Genomic DNA, 18,901 nt, shown 5'->3' on the forward strand with positions numbered 1-18,901 from the left:
TATTGGCATCATGTTGAAAAAGGAGTATGGAGTAGTATGAGGAGGAGTATGAATTCATTTACAGGCTGATTTTATCATAAATCCACAATAAAATTTATTTTTCTGTTCTGTATCAATCTGTGTTGTTGTTTGTTTATTTTTATCTTTTATTTTTCATAGGAAGATAACTGATCCTTTACTCTCCTTTTTAATAAATGTGCTTATAAACCAAAAACAAGCTGTATTTATAAACTGCTTACTACTGGCTATTAATATTGGGACAAGGCTTTATAAAGCATGAACTGACTATTTACTTTTTTGAGTTTGAAATTATTATTTGCAGCACAAATTAGGGTTTTTTAGGATTTTTAAAAATCCCTAAAACTGTCAGAAAAGGATAAGGCCTAAGATTTCTATGTGAGTGGCTACATTTATTTGTTTTATAACTATAATGCATAAACTATGAAATTATACAAAATGTATAAAAAAGTACAACAGTCATTGTTTTCCAATGTTTTTTTTTTTTTTTTTTTTTTTTGGATTTACATTAAAAAAAATTAGCCTACTGCAATCATTCTAAACAGCTTGAATAAACCTGTTAATATTTATTATAGACCACTGTAACTGTGTATAATCTAACAAACAAGTTTATTATGAAAATAAAAGTGTGTACACCAGATAAATTGGACGATAAAGAAATTGCTAACAATAGTATAATAGAGCATGTTTTAGGTTTTTAGGCGTTTAGATGCAGATATGGACAAATCAAATGTAAAATAAAATGTAATTGATTTAATTAAATATAGATTAATTCTTGTTAGAGCAAAATAAATAAATAAATAAATACGTACACACATTAAAAAAGCAGCCAAGATGAATGAATTTCATTTTTTATATAGATTAAAATTGAAGACAGAAGCAGCTGGTATATGCGGTCACTTAATATTAAAATCCAGTAGATCCACTTCAGATATATTTCTCAACAGTTTATGTTCACGTGGCTGTTTTCGTTTATATTCGCCAAGCTATTATGTGTTTTGAAATAATCTTGTCCGTGATGTGTTCGTTCGTACGACGAAAGGCAGAATCCTGCAGCTCAAGAGATATATGTTATTCTGCCAGTCGCGCTTTCAAATAGTCTTGCACACTTTAAACGGGTCACAAACACCTGCATTTAGCTCTTGATGTGTTACAATGGGTTTATTGTGTGCATCTGTGGTAATGTTTTATTTAAAAAAGCTCTTAAACAAGAATAAATTCGTTTGTTTTGAGCTCGACACTGTACGCGCTGATCGGAGGCGGTGATTTTAGATAGGCAGCCACAAATATTTCATTTTCACACAAACAGTTCAAAAACATCTGAATTTAGCTCTTGGTGTGTTCTAATTGGTTGATTGTGTGATATCGCTGTAATAATTATTTTTAAAAGCTATAAACAGGAATAAATTAGTTTTTTTCTGAGCTCTTTACTCCAGACTCTCGTGATCACAGCGGTGATTCATCTCTCCTATTTCTCACGTATCTCTGGCCAAGAAAATAATTTATCCATTGAGCCCTGAACCGGTTAATAATCAGATATGTTGGTTTAGGCTTGTCAGTGTGAATTAAATCTAAGTATTTATTTTGTATTTTAACCGATTTTAAAAGTGAAAAGTAAAAGTCCGGGAATTGAACCATGTAGGGGCCGCTATTTACTCTCAGACAATGGGAAGTCTGAAGCACACATACTCAAACAGAGGGACAGAGTGAGAGGTGAGATGTCCTGACAGGTTTTTTTAATTTTCTGTTATCCATACAGTGTTGTAAAGTCTTGAAAACTATGCATATTTTCCTCAGAATGACTTTTTCAATCTGTATGAAAAAATTCTTTGACGTGTTTGGGAAGCTGCATTTTAAAAATACAATGAATGATCCCTTTGTAGGTCATTTCAAAAAAATCACCCGGCAAAACCATTCAAGCTATCCAAAATCCATTCACAATTTAAGTTCCTATCAGAAATACTGATGTGTGTTTCAGAGTTATGTGAAATTCTAAGTATGGTATTTGCCTCAAAATCACCTGAGAAGTATTCCAGTTTGACATGTTGCCACGCCAACAATTTTTTAGATATCAATATCCCCTTGCAGATTTATATCGCTGTGTTTTAACATTATTCTGATGAAGTTTGAAGCAAATCGAGTAATAATAAGATGCTGAATTCAAATCATTTTGAAAATGACACACTTCCTTCTGCCAGTTTGGTGGCGCTATAACTTTGACTCCTAATAGTCACATATATGCGATCGACATTATACAACGAATAATCTGATGAAGGTTTGATTAAAATCAGGAAAATGTATGTGGATGGTATTAGACACTTCCTGTTTCTAATTTCTCGCCATAATTTCAACGCCTCGCCACGAGCAAACCGTTCGAGATATCAAAAATCCCCTGGCAATTTTTCATCCCCAGTGTCTTGAGATCATGTTGACCGAGTTTGGCGGCAATCGAGAAAAAAACCTATGACAAGTATTTCAATTCCAGAGCATGCGCTTTTTACATAACTCTAAATAGCTGACTTCCTGTTGGGTGGAGCCTATGACATGCAATACGAAAATTGTTTGGCACAATGAGATCTATATGTGTACTGAGTTTCATATGAATATGTGCAAGTATGTGTGAGCTATACATCAACATTTCTGACTGTGTTCCAGGGGCGCCGTAGAGCCACTGTGCCACGCCCGGGTCCCAGCCTCTGCAGGCTCTTAAAGGCCACAGATTCCAAAGTGTGCGCGAATTTTCAAGAGTTTTGAGTATGTTAAGGACCCCAAAAGCCCCCACAACTTTGACGAAAAATTTGAATACTAAACCCTAAATAGCCAACTTCCTGTGGGCGGAGCCTATGATATGCAATACAAAAGTTGTTTGGATTGATGAGATTTATATGTGTACCGAGTTTCATACGTCTACGAGCAAGAATGTATGATATATGGCCCTCCATATTCCAGGGGGCGCTGTAGAGCCCCTGTGCCACGCCCGTGTATCAGTCTCTGCCCGGCTCTAATGGCCGCAGGTTCCAATCTGTGTGCCAATTTTCAAGACTTTTTAAGCACGTTAAGGGCCCCAAAAGCCCCCGAGACGTTGGAAAAAAAATAAATAAAAAAAAATAATAATAATAATAATAATAATAATAATAATACAAAATAATCCTAAGGAAAACAATAGGCCTCTCGCCCTTTGGGCTTGAGCCCTAATTAAAGCTGCAAGCAGCGATGAACGGGCCCTCGCACCCGGGCTCACCGCCATCGTGTGGCTTTAGTAAAAAGGTGTACGTTGAGAAATATGCATTTAAACTCATAAATATAAGTGCAATATATCAAAGTTTATTCCATATGTGTGCCAATCTTCCTGTTGCCAGCAGGTGCGCTATCGTTATAATGGAATATTGGCCTTCAGATGTGTTCAAGCCAGGACCCTTATCACACATGTGAAGTTTGGGCAAGATCGGACATTTTATGCCTGAGTTATAACATCTTTTATTCCCATGGCGAGACATCGAACTTCGTCATGGCGACATGGACATGCCTTTTAACAAAACTCAAGATCTTCACAACTAAACATCACACAGGTCTTTAGATTAGACTGACCACACAAAAGACATTGATGTCATAAAATTTCTAGGAGTAGTTTGTCACAGTGTAAAATATGTCACTTCCAGTTGCCAATAGGTGGCGCTATGACTATAACTGAATATTGGCATGTAGATCTGTTCAGGTGAAGAGTCTTATCAAAAATGTGAAGTTTGGGGATGGATTGGACATTGTATGTGTGAGTTATAGCACCATCATTTTTCATGGCGAATCATCGAAATTTGTCAGGCCGCCATGGACACGCCCTTTAACGAAACCTCAATTCCTTCGCAATTTAACATGGCAAAGGGCTTTAGATTACACTGACCAAGTTTGGTGTTGATCTGAATAAATCTCTAGGAGGAGTTCGTTAAAATACAACCCCTATAAAATAACCGACTTCCTGTTGGGATTCGGGTTTCGTACCAAGAGACTTTTTTGTAGCTATTGGTGTGTTACATATGTTTACCGATTTTCCTACATGTTATGACATGTAGCTCGAGGCGCACTCCATTGAAAATGTTAGGTGGCGCTATCGAGCCATTTTGCCACACCCAATGGAATATTATTAAAATTTTTAGGAGTAGTTTGTCGCAGCGTAAAATATGTCACTTCCTTTTGCCAATAGGTGCGCTATGACTATAACTGAATATGGTCATGTCAAACTGTTCAGGACAGGAGTTTCATCAAACATGTGAAGTTTGGGGCAGATTGGTCATTGTATGTCTGAGTTATAGCAACTTCCTGTTTCATGGCGAATCATCGAAATTCGCCAGGCTGCCACACACAGGCCCTTTAACGAAAACTCAAAACCTTCGCAATTTAACATCGCAAAGGCCTTTAGATTAGGCATACCAAATTTGGTGTTGATCTGAATTAATCTCTAGGAGGAGTTCGGTAAAATACAATGCATGGAAATGACAAAAAATGACACAAAATTTGCTCATAATATTAGAAATAACCGACTTCCTGTTGGGTTTCGGATTTTGCTCCAAGATACTTTTTTGTAGGTATTGGAGAGTTACATGTGTATACCGATTTTCATACATGTACATGAAACGTAGCTCGAGGCGCACACCGTTGAATGTGTATAGGTGGCGCTGTTGAGCCATTTTGCCACACCCACTTCTGAACCCATATCAGACGTAAATTTTCGCCAGTTCTGAGGTGTGTGCAAAGTTTCATGACTTTTCGAGCATGTTTAGGCCCTCAAAAATGCGATTCATCTTAGAGAAGAATAATAATAATAATAATAATAATAATAATAATAAACGGAGCAATTCCAAGAGGGTCCTCACACCATCGGTGCTCGGGCCCTAATAATAAACGGAGCAATTCCAAGAGGGTCCTCACACCATCGGTGCTCGGGCCCTAATAATCCTTAGAAGAACAATAGGGCTCTTCGCCCCTTCGGGCTTGAGCCCTAAAAACAAACAAAGAGCTGATTAAGATGTCTAATAGGCAGACATTTGCCTAATCTGCTTGCAAACTTACCTTTGAGGCTCACGGGCTTCCTTCTGCATCGAAGTATTTATCTAACCTAACTATTTTCTCTCGTTATTGTATCCAAAGAGGCTTACTTGGCACCAGTAGATAGCCAGTAGTTTATTTTCTTCCATAAATAAAAACTTTGCAACTTGGGGTGTTTTACATGGACAGTGACAAAAGAGACATAGTCTATAGGAAGGCCTAACAGTTTAACTTAAAGTCAGAAAAATTATAGTAAAAACAATAATTTAATGGTTGTGTCCAAAATATAGAATTTAATTCAAGTATTATATTAGATACATTTTAAAACTTCAATGAACATGCATAATAAGCCTAGTATTAAGTAGATATTTGAAATACATCAATAACTGATATCATAGTGTAACACAGATAACATTGCCATCATATTGACTGTGTTAATACTGCATCGTATATTAAGCTAGTGAAGTAAATTGTCATAAAAGTTGTGAAAGTCCTTTCAGATGACTTCTTTCAGGTCTTGGAGGTGTTTGAATTTCAGCTCTTTGATCTTCAGGTGGTCTGAATAAAAGGCTGCATCTGACAGAGTTCCTCGAAGGACACAGACAAGGTTGCCTCCAAAAAAAAAAAAAAAAAAAAGAATAAATGTCAAATGATCATTTTCCTAAATTATGGCATGATTACATATGATAACGAGGCAAGAAGCCAGCTAGCTTGCTGAACATGACGGCATGCCTTGACATTCTAAGATACAATCCTGTTTTATCTGCAATGCACAGGGTTTAGTCTGCATTGCAGTGGATTGTCTTGTGCTAAGTTCAGATCCTTAGACGAGCTCCAGAAATAGCGGTGGTCAAGATTTTTTGTAAGCCCTACAAAATCACGTTAGCGATCTCACCAAACATGACGACAACACCAATGTATAGTGTCTAACTAAGTCAATGGCATACTATTTTTGTGCATTAAATTCATTATCCTCTGCAGAAACAAAACCATGGAAGATTTCAGTCAACAAGATAGCTACTGTCCAATGCTAGACCAAGCAGAAAGAAAAATCTAGCATCCTCAGAAACGATACATGACACCTCAGCACTACCATTACTTTGAGATAAAACTGTTATATATACTATAAATAAACTGTTATTATACAATTCATATAACAGAATCATGAATAACCATTGTTTTGAGGACATTTACCTCATTTATTGCGACTCTTATTATGCTTATTATGCTGTGAAGCTCGTCCAAGTGTCCAGTGGAGTTACGAGATTTGATCTCAAGCTATTTTCAAGACTTTAGATTGGTTAATAATTTGTAAAATTAACATACCAACGTGGGGACTGACCAATAGCGTGTATTTGTGAAAAAATATGAAATTTGGACATAGAAGGTTTCCGCCCGACAGCGAGGATTTGTAATGTGTTCCTGGCTGAGCTGGCAAGATGACTGGTTCACAAGTAACGTTTCCAAGCTAACACATGTACCTGGCTAATTTGCTAACATGGGGCCAGGCCACAGTGCATATTGGCATTATAATGTCATATCAGCATATGTGAATAAATCAAAGAGACCACTCACCATTGCTCCAGAACAAAATAGCAATTCCATGGTCAAAAGGCTCTGACACAAATGTAAATCATTATAGTGATGTTCGATCCCTGAACAAATTGTTCTTTAAGCTTGTTCACTCCTAGAAAGTAACCGAACTGAATCGAGTTTTAGTTCCGGGCTGATGACACAAGACTCACAGCCGAAGTTTGCGGACCCGTTTGTTAATCCATTGATAAGTTCTAACCTTCAAATTCTTGTCATCATTGATAGCTGTGTTCAGCATGCCAACATACAGTTCTGTGTGCTGTGGTCGATTTGAATCCCGGCTCGAGGACCTTTCACGATCCCATCCCTCTCTCTTTCTACTTTATCAAAATAAAGGCAAAAAAAAAAAAAAAACATGCAAATTATTTATGCAGAGAAATGAAAAAAAAAAAGAATAATTAGTTGATGTCTCCAATATGTACAAATAGATGATCTTATTCCCAGTGAAAGATATTTAAGCTGCCTCCTTGCAACCTGCTCAAAATTGAATTCATAATGAGCTCACATATTATTCACACTGTGAGTATCGTAGTATAAGGATCGTTTGAGTCCATAATGAGCTCACATAATACTAACACTCGGGGGATCACAGTAAGAGGATCCTGTGATGTCACTGTAATCAGCACATGATCTCACGTGTTGACTCGGCTGGTAAGTTGCCCAAAGTGGGTATAGAGAGTGTTTGGGACTCAACACACTTCCTTCTTTATTGGACAGCGTGCCACCACAAGAACTTTGCCAGTGCCCGGAGAACCAGTAAACCCACTTATCAGTCTAGGCAGAAAGTGTGGTTCTCTGTATCTCTTGTGTTTTCCAACATCATTTATTTGTTTAGATGGCAAATCATCAGGATGTTTTAAGCATCAGGGTTTATCTAAATGAATGTAATTTACTATTTGAGTGCCCTCTTCCAGATCCAAAACAGAAAGAGACAGTGAAAAGCAGAGAGGGAACCAATGACCTGTAAAATGAGAGAGGTCACTGTTGTCATTTTAGTACAGAGAGACTTCGCATTTAATTTCAGCTTTTTCTGCTTTTTGTCTCTTTCTGCTGATTAAATAGAAATTCAAGCCATATTAGAGGATGCATTCAAAACCTTTTTTTATTTATTTATTTTTTAAGGAATAACCTTGTGTTCAGGTATTTGGGTTTGAATGCCAAAGGGGTGACAAGAATTTGACAACAAAACAAGCTTTCCATTATAAAATGTATAATATTTGACTGGTTCACCTGACTTTTAAAATACAGGCTACAGTACATGCATAACACATGTCCGTATGTAAAATCTAGTGTTGTTGTACAATTCTCAGAGCAGGTGACTTGTGGTTGTGTAATGTTTATTGAGCTCTCTGCATTCACAAGGTATCGTTTTTATTGAAGCAAGCATACTTTGTAATTTGACTGTGTATGCGTTACTATGTCAGGCACATTAATCAGGAGGGAATGAAAGGTCATTAAGACCTAAGCAGACACAGATAAAGACTGCATTTTTTCATACAAATTCAAATTGAAAACTCAGTTTTGTTTTGTTTCTTTGCTCTTTTCTTATGTTTTAGAACCACCTTGAAAAGTTTGACAGGCTGTTGAATTCTATAGTGGACAGCCTATTTGGAGAAAGAGGTTTGTACTTTTTAACAGTTTTCTGTGCTGATGTTATCAATTTTGCCTTTGCAAATTGTGCTATATATTTCAGTGCCATGCAGTTATCTCCTGTTTGCTTTAATTCTCTTAAAAACATAAAACACTAACAACAACATTCTCTTAGCATCTGCAGAATCAATATTTATTAGCGCTGCAGATGATTTTGAAGCACGTTGATGTGCGCAGTCTCACTCTCCTCCGGTCAATGTGTGTGCGTGGGCACGCTTTTCTGAGGGAAATGCTCATATAATGACATCCGTTCTTGTCTATGTCATTAGATCCACGATCAAAAAAAAACCCCAGCCGAAACTTGTACCAACCCGGAAGTAAGATTTTCGGCACAGAAATTCTCAGTCATTCTTCAAAATTATTTTTTTACAACTTTGGCCATGTTTAGCATGAGAATCCATCTCTTTAACACGGTGAACAACTCTGAATACACTAAACACAATTGTACCCCCTCTTTAACATTAGTTTGTAATGTTGCTGTTTTGAGCATAAAAATGTTCAGTGCAAATGGAGATATATGTCTTAAAATTATGGCAGTTTCATGCCTACAAGAACGACTCATAGGGACTACAATGGGTTACTTTCTGGGTTTGTGACATCACAAACCCAGACAAACCCCACCCCTGTGAACATACAACAAAGTGGGTTAGGCTATGCTGCACCGCTTTAGAGATAAGGAAAATAGTGGTGCACATAAAAAATTTATTAATCTGAGAATCGTGATTGTGGCTTCTAACGATTCTAATTGATTCACAAGTTTCAAAATCACTATTTTAAATTTCAGCCTCTGGATCTGTGTCACAGCTTCCAAACGCTCTCAACGCGAAAGCCTACTGGCGCTCGTGATTCTTTAGCTCCGCCCACACGTCACGCCTCTAGGCGCTCGTGTTTTTCCGGGAAAAATTGGTACAGACTATCTTTCTCTTATAAATATAATATAAATAAAGACTTTTTGGAGTTATGAAGGGTGCAGTACTACTCTATAGGTACTCAAGATTAACAGGATATTGAGTGAAAACGAGCATTTCACCCCCTTTTAATAATAATAATTTTACTGAAGAAAATAGTTTGCAGTTTCATCAGCAGAAGCCAGCTTCAGTTTTCACGACAGAGTTCGTAGGCCGCTCTGCGTATAACTCAGAATCACCAACATTTATACTCCAGACAGAAGATACTAATTGTGTCAAAGCACTGGTAAGCAGAAATCTGATTGGTTCCAAAACCTAGATAAACTTAGACCGTCTACGCATGTGGACATTAACATCTCCAGCATATATTCCAATGATTGTAGCCAGTGTCATCACTGGTGAAGAAGACACCACATCTTAGGTCAGGATGATCAGAAACTGGTCTTCTCACAGAGTATATGTGCTGACACACACACACATGCACACAGAGCCGTTATCTACAATTCAAGGTTTTTTAACACTGGCAAGTGTCTTATACAGTTGGCTATACTCACATAATATGCAGACATTAATCTTGAAGAATATAAATAAAGGATAGAACAGGATTCTTAATGTCTATACATTTATAAAAGTCAAAGTTCTATTGTCCCTCACAGCACACGTAGAGGAGAGGTCATTCATTAACAACTCAACAAAAGTTAAATAACATGAATAGGCTTTGCCGGAAGCAAGTTGATACTGGGTGGGTTCAACACCCCCAAAATTTACAATGTGCAAATGTGCAATACTTTACATAAATATTAATTCAAAACAGTGACACAGGCCAACTCCTTTCTGCAACAAATCTACAATTGTAATAATTGTTATTACAAATACAAATAATTCTGCACAAAATATTTTAAGGCACATGGTTAAACCAAATATCCTGCATTTGAAAGGTTATACACAACACAACAAATAAAACTTATTTATCTCTAAGAAAGAAATCACAGCCATCCATCTGTCATTTAGAGTGTACGTCACCATTACTTCAAAGCTTATAACATGGGTGCTTCTGAATTCTTATTTGTGCATTCTCAATTCCTTTCCTCGTTCCTAGATCCAACCCTTCAGGAGGCGAGGGAATGACAGAAGTAAAAGACGTGAAGATTGATGAATTATGTGAATAAATTATGTGAAATTAAATACTCTCTCTCCCTTAAGCATCACTTCAAGCTGTGCTAAAGGGATCTGCACTTACAGTACAGACCAAAAGTTTGGACACACCTTCTCATTTAAAGAGTTTTCTTTATTTTCATGACTATGAAAATTGTAGAGTCACAATGAAGGCATCAAGGGCTATTTGACCAAGAAGGAGAGTGATGGTGTGCTGCGCCAGATGACCTGGCCTCCACAGTCACCGGAGCTGAACCCAATCGAGATGGTTTAGGGGTGAGCTGGACAGCAGACAGAAGGCAAAAGGGCCAACAAGTGTTAAGCATCTCTCGGGGAACTCCTTCAAGACTGTTGGAAGAACATTTCAGGTGACTACCTCTTGAAGCTCATCAAGAGAATGCCAAGAGTGTGCAAAGCAGTAATCAAAGCAAAAGGTGGCTACTTTGAAGAACCTAGAATATGACATATTTTCAGTTGTTTCACACTTTTTTGTTATGTATATAATTCCATATATAATTCCACATGTGTTAATTCATAGTTTTAATGCCTTCAGTGTGAATCTACTATTTTCATAGTCATGAAAATAAAGAAAACTCTTTGAATGAGAAGGTGTGTCCAAACTTTTGGTCTGTACTGTATGTTTAAAGGGGGGGTGAAATGCTCGTTTTCACTCAATATCCTGTTAATCTTGAGTACCTATAGAGTAGTACTGTATCCTTCATAACTCCAAAAAGTCTTTAGTTTTATCATATATTCATAAGAGAAAGATAGTATGTACCGATTTTTCCTGGAAAAACACGACCGGCTGGAGGCGTGACGTGTGGGCGGAGCTAAAAAAAACACGAGTGCCAGTAGGCTTTTGCGTTGAGAGCGTTTGGAAGCTGTGACATTACCGTGAGGACAACCAAAACAAACCATGGCTAACAGTCAGATTCAGCGTAAATGTATGATCCAGAATCAGATGCAGAGGCTGAAATTTAACAAGAGCAGCATCAGCAACGACGTCTCTATGTGGTATGTACTGAAACTGTATATATTTGCTTAGCTGTTTTGGAAAATGACTAAGTTCCACTTTGTGGTCTTTTTTTTTTTTTTTTTAAGCTGTACATGTGGAAAGTGCAGTTTGATGACAACATCGCATGTTGTTTACTTGATGTGCTTACGCGCCGATAGCCAAGTTAACAACACAGAGATATTTGAAGCAGTTTTACTCACCGCATGCGGTTCCAACACACGATTGTGACCCTTTTTCACTGGGACTGCATTATCCTTAAGAAATAAACGATATGAAAATCCGGCATCAAACTGGGCCTTGTTTGTAAAACAAGCATCTTCGAAATGCAGGGGAACAAACACAAACACTTGCACAACTCTGTTGATGCTCTGTAAAAATAAACTCCATCCACTGGTCCCTTAATGCTGTTTTTCTTTTGGTAATCTGTGCAGGGTTGTCTTGCCCTGGCAACCAAAAACACACTCCTTTTGTGACATTTCGCGACGCTCTCGCTCTGATCAGTGAATGTCTGTTGTGCTCTCAGTGCTCTGCTATACGAGAGCGCGCGCTCTTCCGGCAGAAGTGCCCTTAGGACCCATATAAGGAAATTCCGCTCCATCTAACGTCACACAGAGTCATACTCGAAAAAAACTTTCTGAAACTTGTGACAAACCGGAAGGAGTATTTTTGGAACAGAAATACTCCTTCAAACGTACAACTTAATTTTTGAAACTTTGTCCATGTTTAGCATGGGAATCCAACTCTTTAACAGTGTAAAAAAACTCAGTAATTAATATTAATTATATTAATATCCAAAAGGAGGGAGGTGTTAGTTGTATCGTCTCTTGCTCATCTTTGTCAAGCATGATAAGTTGAGTTAACATAATTAGTTGTCAACTAATAAAACTAGCTTATTTATCAGTTTTCATGGATTGGATCATGCATTTGTAACATTGTAGATGTACCATTTAAAAGCTTGGAGTTGATTTAAATTGATCAAAAGTAGGGTTGGGTATCGTTTGAATTTGAACGATTCCGATTCCTTGTTTCGATTCCGGTTCCTAACGATTCTAGATTCCGATTCTTTTAAGAGGCAGGATCAAAAAGAGTTTAGGATATTTTAAATGAACTAGCTAACAAACTGTCTTTCTGAAGGAAATAGTCTCCACATCCTTGCTAATGCGGTGGCTGAGGCAAACGGCGCTGTGCACGTCTGCAGGTGTACAGTACATCTGTGTATTTATCAGGCACTGCTCAGTGTAAGAGTTTGTGTGAGGGGGCACAGAGCACCTATCTGGAGGGCTTCCAAAAGCAGGTTTGGATACTAAAGAGCACTTAATCCTCTGGGCACATTCACAAGAGCATCTATTTGATTTATCACTGAGAATAACTCCCCATATCTCACTTTTTCATCTATTTTAATTCTATGAACTTTTTACTTTTTATTTTTATTTTTTACTTATTTAGAGAATATGACAAGACTCCCACCACGCACGCTTCCGTGTGTGTGATGAATGATGATGCACTTCTGCGCCATTCATTAACACAGACACGCAGAACATGCAGGATTCATATTTAAATAGACTGCAAGTGCAATGACCAACTTTTGATTAATTCATTCAAAATTTGGCTAATTCTGTGACATTCCGCGTTAAACTTAAAAATATTCCGTTCATCACGGAAATCATAGGGTCCTACAATAAGAAACAACTTGTAAAACCCAGTATAGATTAGCAGCAGATACAGTATTGAGAGTGAGGAGTCATGTGCTGATTTGAGTTGATTTGGGAGGGGTCTGAGCCCGTCGGCCATGATTGTAGGAAACGCTATCAGTTGCCAGGGGCAATGCCTTCAGAACTTCACAGAGGCGCGACTAAACATTCCAGAGCTCTTTAATTTTTGCGCATTTATTATGTCGGCGGAACAGATCGAGACGGATCTACGAATAGGAGGAAGAAATGAAGAAAGTAAAGCAATGCAGAAAGATAAAGCAAAATAAAGGGGACCTTACAGGAACAAGCTCACACCAAGCACAAAACAGCGGTATTTGGAGAAGCTCTCAGGCATCCAAAATATCGACCCATACGAGCTCGCTGCAGCGGCACAGAGACCTGGACCATTTACCTCCATGCACACATATGGTCATTGTGAATTATATTGTATTATATTGTATTATATTGTTACTGGGCTAAAATCAAATTATGACTAAACATACACAGCTTAAGCCTACATCAAAACATTTTGGAAACGTTTGTGTACATTGAACATCTCGTTACAATTTAGTGTTTATGGAACAGTGGCAGTTATTTAAATAGTGTCTGTGCATTTATTTGCAATCAAGTCAACGATATCACTGTAGATGAAGTGACCCCAACTAAGCAAGCCAGAGGTGACAGTGGCAAGGAACCATCGGTGACAGAATGGAGAAAAAAACCTTGGGAGAAACCAGGCTCAGTTGGGGGGCCAGTTCTCCTCTGACCAGACGAAAACAGTAGTTTAATTCCAGGCTGCAGCATATTGTCAGATTGTGCAGAAGAATAATCTGTTTCCTGTGGTCTTGTCCTGGTAGTCATTTGAGACAAGGTCTTTACAGGGGATCTGTATCTGGGGCTCTAGTTGTCCTGGTCTCCGCTGTCTTTCAGGGATGTAGAGGTCTTTTCTAGGTGCTGATCCACCATCTGGTCTGGATACGTACTGGATCCGGGTGACCTGCAGTGACCCTTTGATCTGGATACAGACTGGATCTGGTGGCTACGGTGACCACGGAATAAGAGAGAAACAGACTAATATTAGTGTAGATGCCATTCTCTTAATGATGTAGCAAGTACATCGGGTGGTATGGCAAGTGTTCCCAGTTCCGGTTTACCTAATTAATGCAGCATAAAAATCCTTTAACGGATTTGGATATTAAAAGCATATTAGTATGTTATGTGTAAACCAGGTTAAAGAGATAGGTATTTAATCTAGATTTAATCTGCAAGAGTGTGTCTGCCTCCCGAACAATGTTAGTTAGGTTATTCCAGAGTTTAGGTGCAAAATAGGAAAAGGATCTGCCACCCGCAGTTGATTTTTATATTCTAGGTATTATCAAATTGCCTGTGTTTTGAGAACGTAGCGGACATAGAGGATTATAATGTAAAAGGAGCTCATTCAAATACTGAGGTGCTAAACCATTCAGAGCTTTATAAGTAATAAGCAATATTTTAAAATCTATACGATGTTTGATAGGGAGCCAGTGCAGTGTTGACAGGACCGGGCTAATATGGTCATCCTTCCTGGTTCTAGTAAGAACTCTTGCTGCTGCATTTTTGGACTAGATGTAGTTTGTTTACTAAGCGTGCAGAACAACCACTCAATAAAGCATTACAATAATCTAACCTTGAGGTCCTAAATGCATGGATTAACATTCCTGCATTTGACATTGAGAGCATAGACTCCAATTTAGATATATTTTTGAGATGGAAAAATGCAGTTTTAAAAATGCTAGAAACGTGGCTTTCTAAGGAAAGATTGCGATCAAATAGCACACATAGGTTCCTAAGAAGTATTGACAAAGCAGCCATCAAGTCTTAGACAGTGTTCTAGGTTATTACATGCAGAGTTTTTAGGTCCTATAATTAACACCTCTGTTTTTTTTTTTCAGAATTTAGCAGTAAGAAATTACTCGTCATCCAGTTTTTTATATCGACCATGCATTCCATTAGTTTTTCAAATTGGTGTGTTTAACCAGGCCGCGAAGAAATATAGAGCTGAGTATCATCAGCATAACAGTGAAAGCTAACACCATGTTTCCTGATGATATCTTCCAAGGGTAACATATAAAGCGTGTAGAGTGGCAGCCCTAGTACTGAGCCTTGAGGTACTCCATACTGCACTTGTCATCGATATGATACATCTTCATTCACTGCTACGGACTGATGGGGGTCATATAAGTACGATTTAAACCATGCTAATTCACTTCCATTAATGCAAACAAAGTGTTCAAGTCTATGCAAAAGAATGTTGTGGTCAATTGTGTCAAACGCAGCACTAAGATCCAATAAAAAGAGATACAACCACCATCAGATGATAAGAGCAGGTCATTTGTAACTCTAAGGCAGGCATAGGCAACTCCGGTCCTGGAGGGCCACTATCCTGCAGAGTTTAGCTTCAGCCCTCATAAAAACTCACCTGCCTGTATCTATCTAGTAATCCCAAAAACACTGATCGCCTTGTTCAGGTGTGTTTAATTAGTATTGGAGCTAAACTCTGCAGGACAGTGGCCCTCCAGGACCGGAGTTGCCTATCCCTGCTCTAAGGAGAGCAATCTCAGTACAATGATACGGTCTAAATCCTGACTGGAAACCCTCAGATATAACATTTTTTAAGAAGGAATGTAATTGTGAGGATACCACCTTTTCTAGTATTTTGGACAGAAAAGGGAGATTCGAGATTGGTCTATAATTCACTAGTTCTTTGGGGTCAAGTTGTGGTTTTTTGATGAGTGGCTTAATAACAGCAAGTTTGAAGGTTTTGGGGAAATATCCTAATGAAAATGAGGAATTAATAATGGTCAGAAGAGGATCTATGACTTCTGGAAGCACCTCTTTTAGGAGCTTAGATGGTATAGGGTCTAACATACATGTTTTTGGTTTGGATGATTTAACAAGTTTATACAATTCTTCCTCTCCTATAGTAGAGAATGAGTGGAACTGTTCCTCAGGGGGTCTATAGTGCACTGTCTGATGTGATACTGTAGCTGACGGCTGAATAGTTACAATTTTATCTCTAATAGTATATATTTTAGAAGTAAAGTTGTTCATAAAGTCATTAGTGCTGTGATGTTGGGAAATGTCAACACTTGCTTTATTTTTCATTAATTTAGCCACTGTATTGAATAATCCTGGGGTTATGTTTGCTTTCTTCTAAAAGGGAAGAAAAGTAATCGGATCTAGCAGTTTTTAATGCTTTTCTGTAAGATTTTTTTAATGGTTACTTTCCCGCCAAGCAATACGAAATACCTTTAGTTTTGTTTTCCTCCAGCTGCGCTCCATTTTTCGGGTTGCTCTCTTTAGGGTGCGAGTATGCTCATTATACCATTATACCATATCATTAAACCATTATGGTGTCATACTGGTTTCCTTAACCTTCCTTAAGCGTAAAGGAGCAACTGTATTTAAAATGCTAGAACAGAGAGAGTCCATAGTTTCTGTTACATCATCAAGTTGTTCTGAGGTTTTGGCTATGTTAAGGAATTTGAATACATCAGGAAGATAACTTAAAAAGTCAAAAAGTCTTTTGTGGTAGAAGTGATGGTTCTTCCATACTTGTAACAAGAAGTAAAATTTACAATTTTGGCTATATGAAGTTTGCACAAAACTAAATAATGATCTGAGATATCATCACTTGGCTGCATAATTTCAACACTATCAACATCAAATCCATGTGACAGTATTAAATCTAGAGTATGATTTAGGTCCTGAAACGTGTTGTTTAACCCCAATAGAGTTCAGAATGTCTATAAATGCTGATCCCAATGCATCTTTTTCATTATCGACATGGATATTAAAATCACCAACTATTAAAACTTTATCTGCAGCCAGAACTAACTCAGATGTAAAATCACCAAACTCTTTAATAAAGTCTGTATGGTGCCCTGGTGGCCTGTATATAGTAGCCAGTACAAACATAAGAGGGGATTTATCGTTAAAACTTTTTCTCTGGATAATGTTATATGAAGCACCATTACTTCGTTGTTAGGAATTGAAGCAACACCTCCCCCTTTGCCTTTTAGACTCGGCTCATGTTTATAACAGTAATCTTGGGGGGTGAACTTATTTAAAATAATGTGATCATCAGGTTTTAGCCAGGTTTCTGTCAAACACATCTAAATGATGATCAGTGATCATATTATTTATGTCTATGAAACCTATGTTATTCTGTGGGCACCACTTAGACTTCTAGCTATTGAGTAATGACAATCTGCTATGCATCTTGTCACCACGGTAAGCAGGGAGGGGACCAGAGCATATTACAGTGTCTGACACCGTGCTTGCAAGTTCACATACCTCGAATGTTATTTTTAGTGATCTCCGACTGGCGAAGTCAAACATCATTAGCGCCGGCATGAATAACAATCTTACTGTATTTACATTTAGCATTAGCCAGCACTTTTACATTTGCCAAGATGTCAGGCGCTCTGGCTCCCATTAACATTTTAACTATGGTGGCTGGTGTCTCTATATTCACGTTCCGTACAATAGAATCACCAATAACTAGAGCACTTTCATCAGGTTTCTAGGTGGATGCATCACTGAGTGGGGATAACCTGTTTAATGTTTTGATCGGAACAGAAGAGCGGTGTTTTGACCCACAACTACACTGCCTCACTGTCACCCAGTTGCCCTGCTGCAGGGCTCTGTTGCCGGAACCGAACAATGTACAGGAATCCCTGAGCTAGACGCATCCAAAGCCGTATCTAGAGCCCTAACATTCTTACTGTCCTCAATTAAATTTTGGATGCGTGTCTCTAATTCTGAAATCTTCTCTGTCAGCCTAACTATTTCCCTGCATTTATCACATGTAGTGATGTCCGATTCGTGGACGAATCGTTCATTTTAACCGGTTCTTCTTAGTGAACCGGTTGAACCAGTCCACCAAATCGAACTGAATCGTTTGAAATGGTTCGTGTCTCCAATAAGCATTAATCCACAAATTACTTAAGCTGTTAACTTTTTTAACGTGACTGACACTCCCTCTGAGTCAGAATAAACCAATATCCCAGAGTAATTCATTTACTCATACGGTACACTGACTGAACTGCTGTGAAAACCAAACTGAAGATGAACACCGAGCCAAGCCAGATGACGAGCGAACACGCCCACTGCTGGAGCAATTCTCCTTCTCGAGTCAAGAACCGGTTGCATCGGTTTTCGGATCACCAGCACACTAGGGTGACCACCTGCTATTAAGCCCAAGGGGGGACAAGAGGTATGTTTCTGAGGGACAATGTGGGACACTGCCTTACGCGGCGGTGACCCCCACCCCACAGGCAGACTCATTGATAGTGGTTTACCCATTTCTAGCACATACCACCTTACATGGTATATTAATAATGTCCTATTCCCCTAAACATGTGTAATTGCTGATGTATGCTCATGACAGAATTGACAGATGCACTTCCACTTACGATTTACTTTAGCTATTTTATTTATTTTTCATTACAATTTATTCACTTAAAATAAATTATAATAAAAAATTATAGGATTAAAATGAATTGTAGTTGCTCAACACCACAGGAACAGTTAAAAAAAAAGTTTAAACTCACAACTCCAGAGGTTCACGGAACGAGAAGGGCGAGAAAGGATGGTGAACTTGCATGTTATTAAAGGCAGGAGTAAAAAAAAAAAAAAACAGTTTGAAACAGGACATACCTTCTCTTTTTTAATTGATGATGGCGCTGCCTCACTTTCTCAACTTTTCGAATTGAAAAAAGCGTGCATCTAAAAGTTCCTTCCCAGTGTGTCTGGTATGCACATGCGTGCGCTGTCATGTCAACAACGAA

The 18,901-nt window shown here is 38.1% G+C and overlaps 1 protein-coding gene across 1 annotated transcript in view; it reads left to right on the forward strand.

Annotated features, from left to right (window-relative positions):
* Window positions 1-7,920: 7,920 nt before the first annotated feature.
* Window positions 7,921-18,901, forward strand: part of LOC113041848 (elongation of very long chain fatty acids protein 2-like) — a 60,190-nt gene continuing 49,209 nt past the window's right edge. Inside the window, exons 1-2 of the mRNA XM_026200419.1 lie at window positions 7,921-7,926; window positions 8,208-8,271. Of these exons, the coding sequence (XP_026056204.1) occupies window positions 7,921-7,926; window positions 8,208-8,271 (70 nt within the window). The remainder of the gene's footprint in view (window positions 7,927-8,207; window positions 8,272-18,901) is intronic.

The sequence above is a fragment of the Carassius auratus genome, chromosome 24 (genome assembly GCF_003368295.1).
Source record: "Carassius auratus strain Wakin chromosome 24, ASM336829v1, whole genome shotgun sequence".
Taxonomy (NCBI): Eukaryota; Metazoa; Chordata; class Actinopteri; order Cypriniformes; family Cyprinidae; genus Carassius; species Carassius auratus.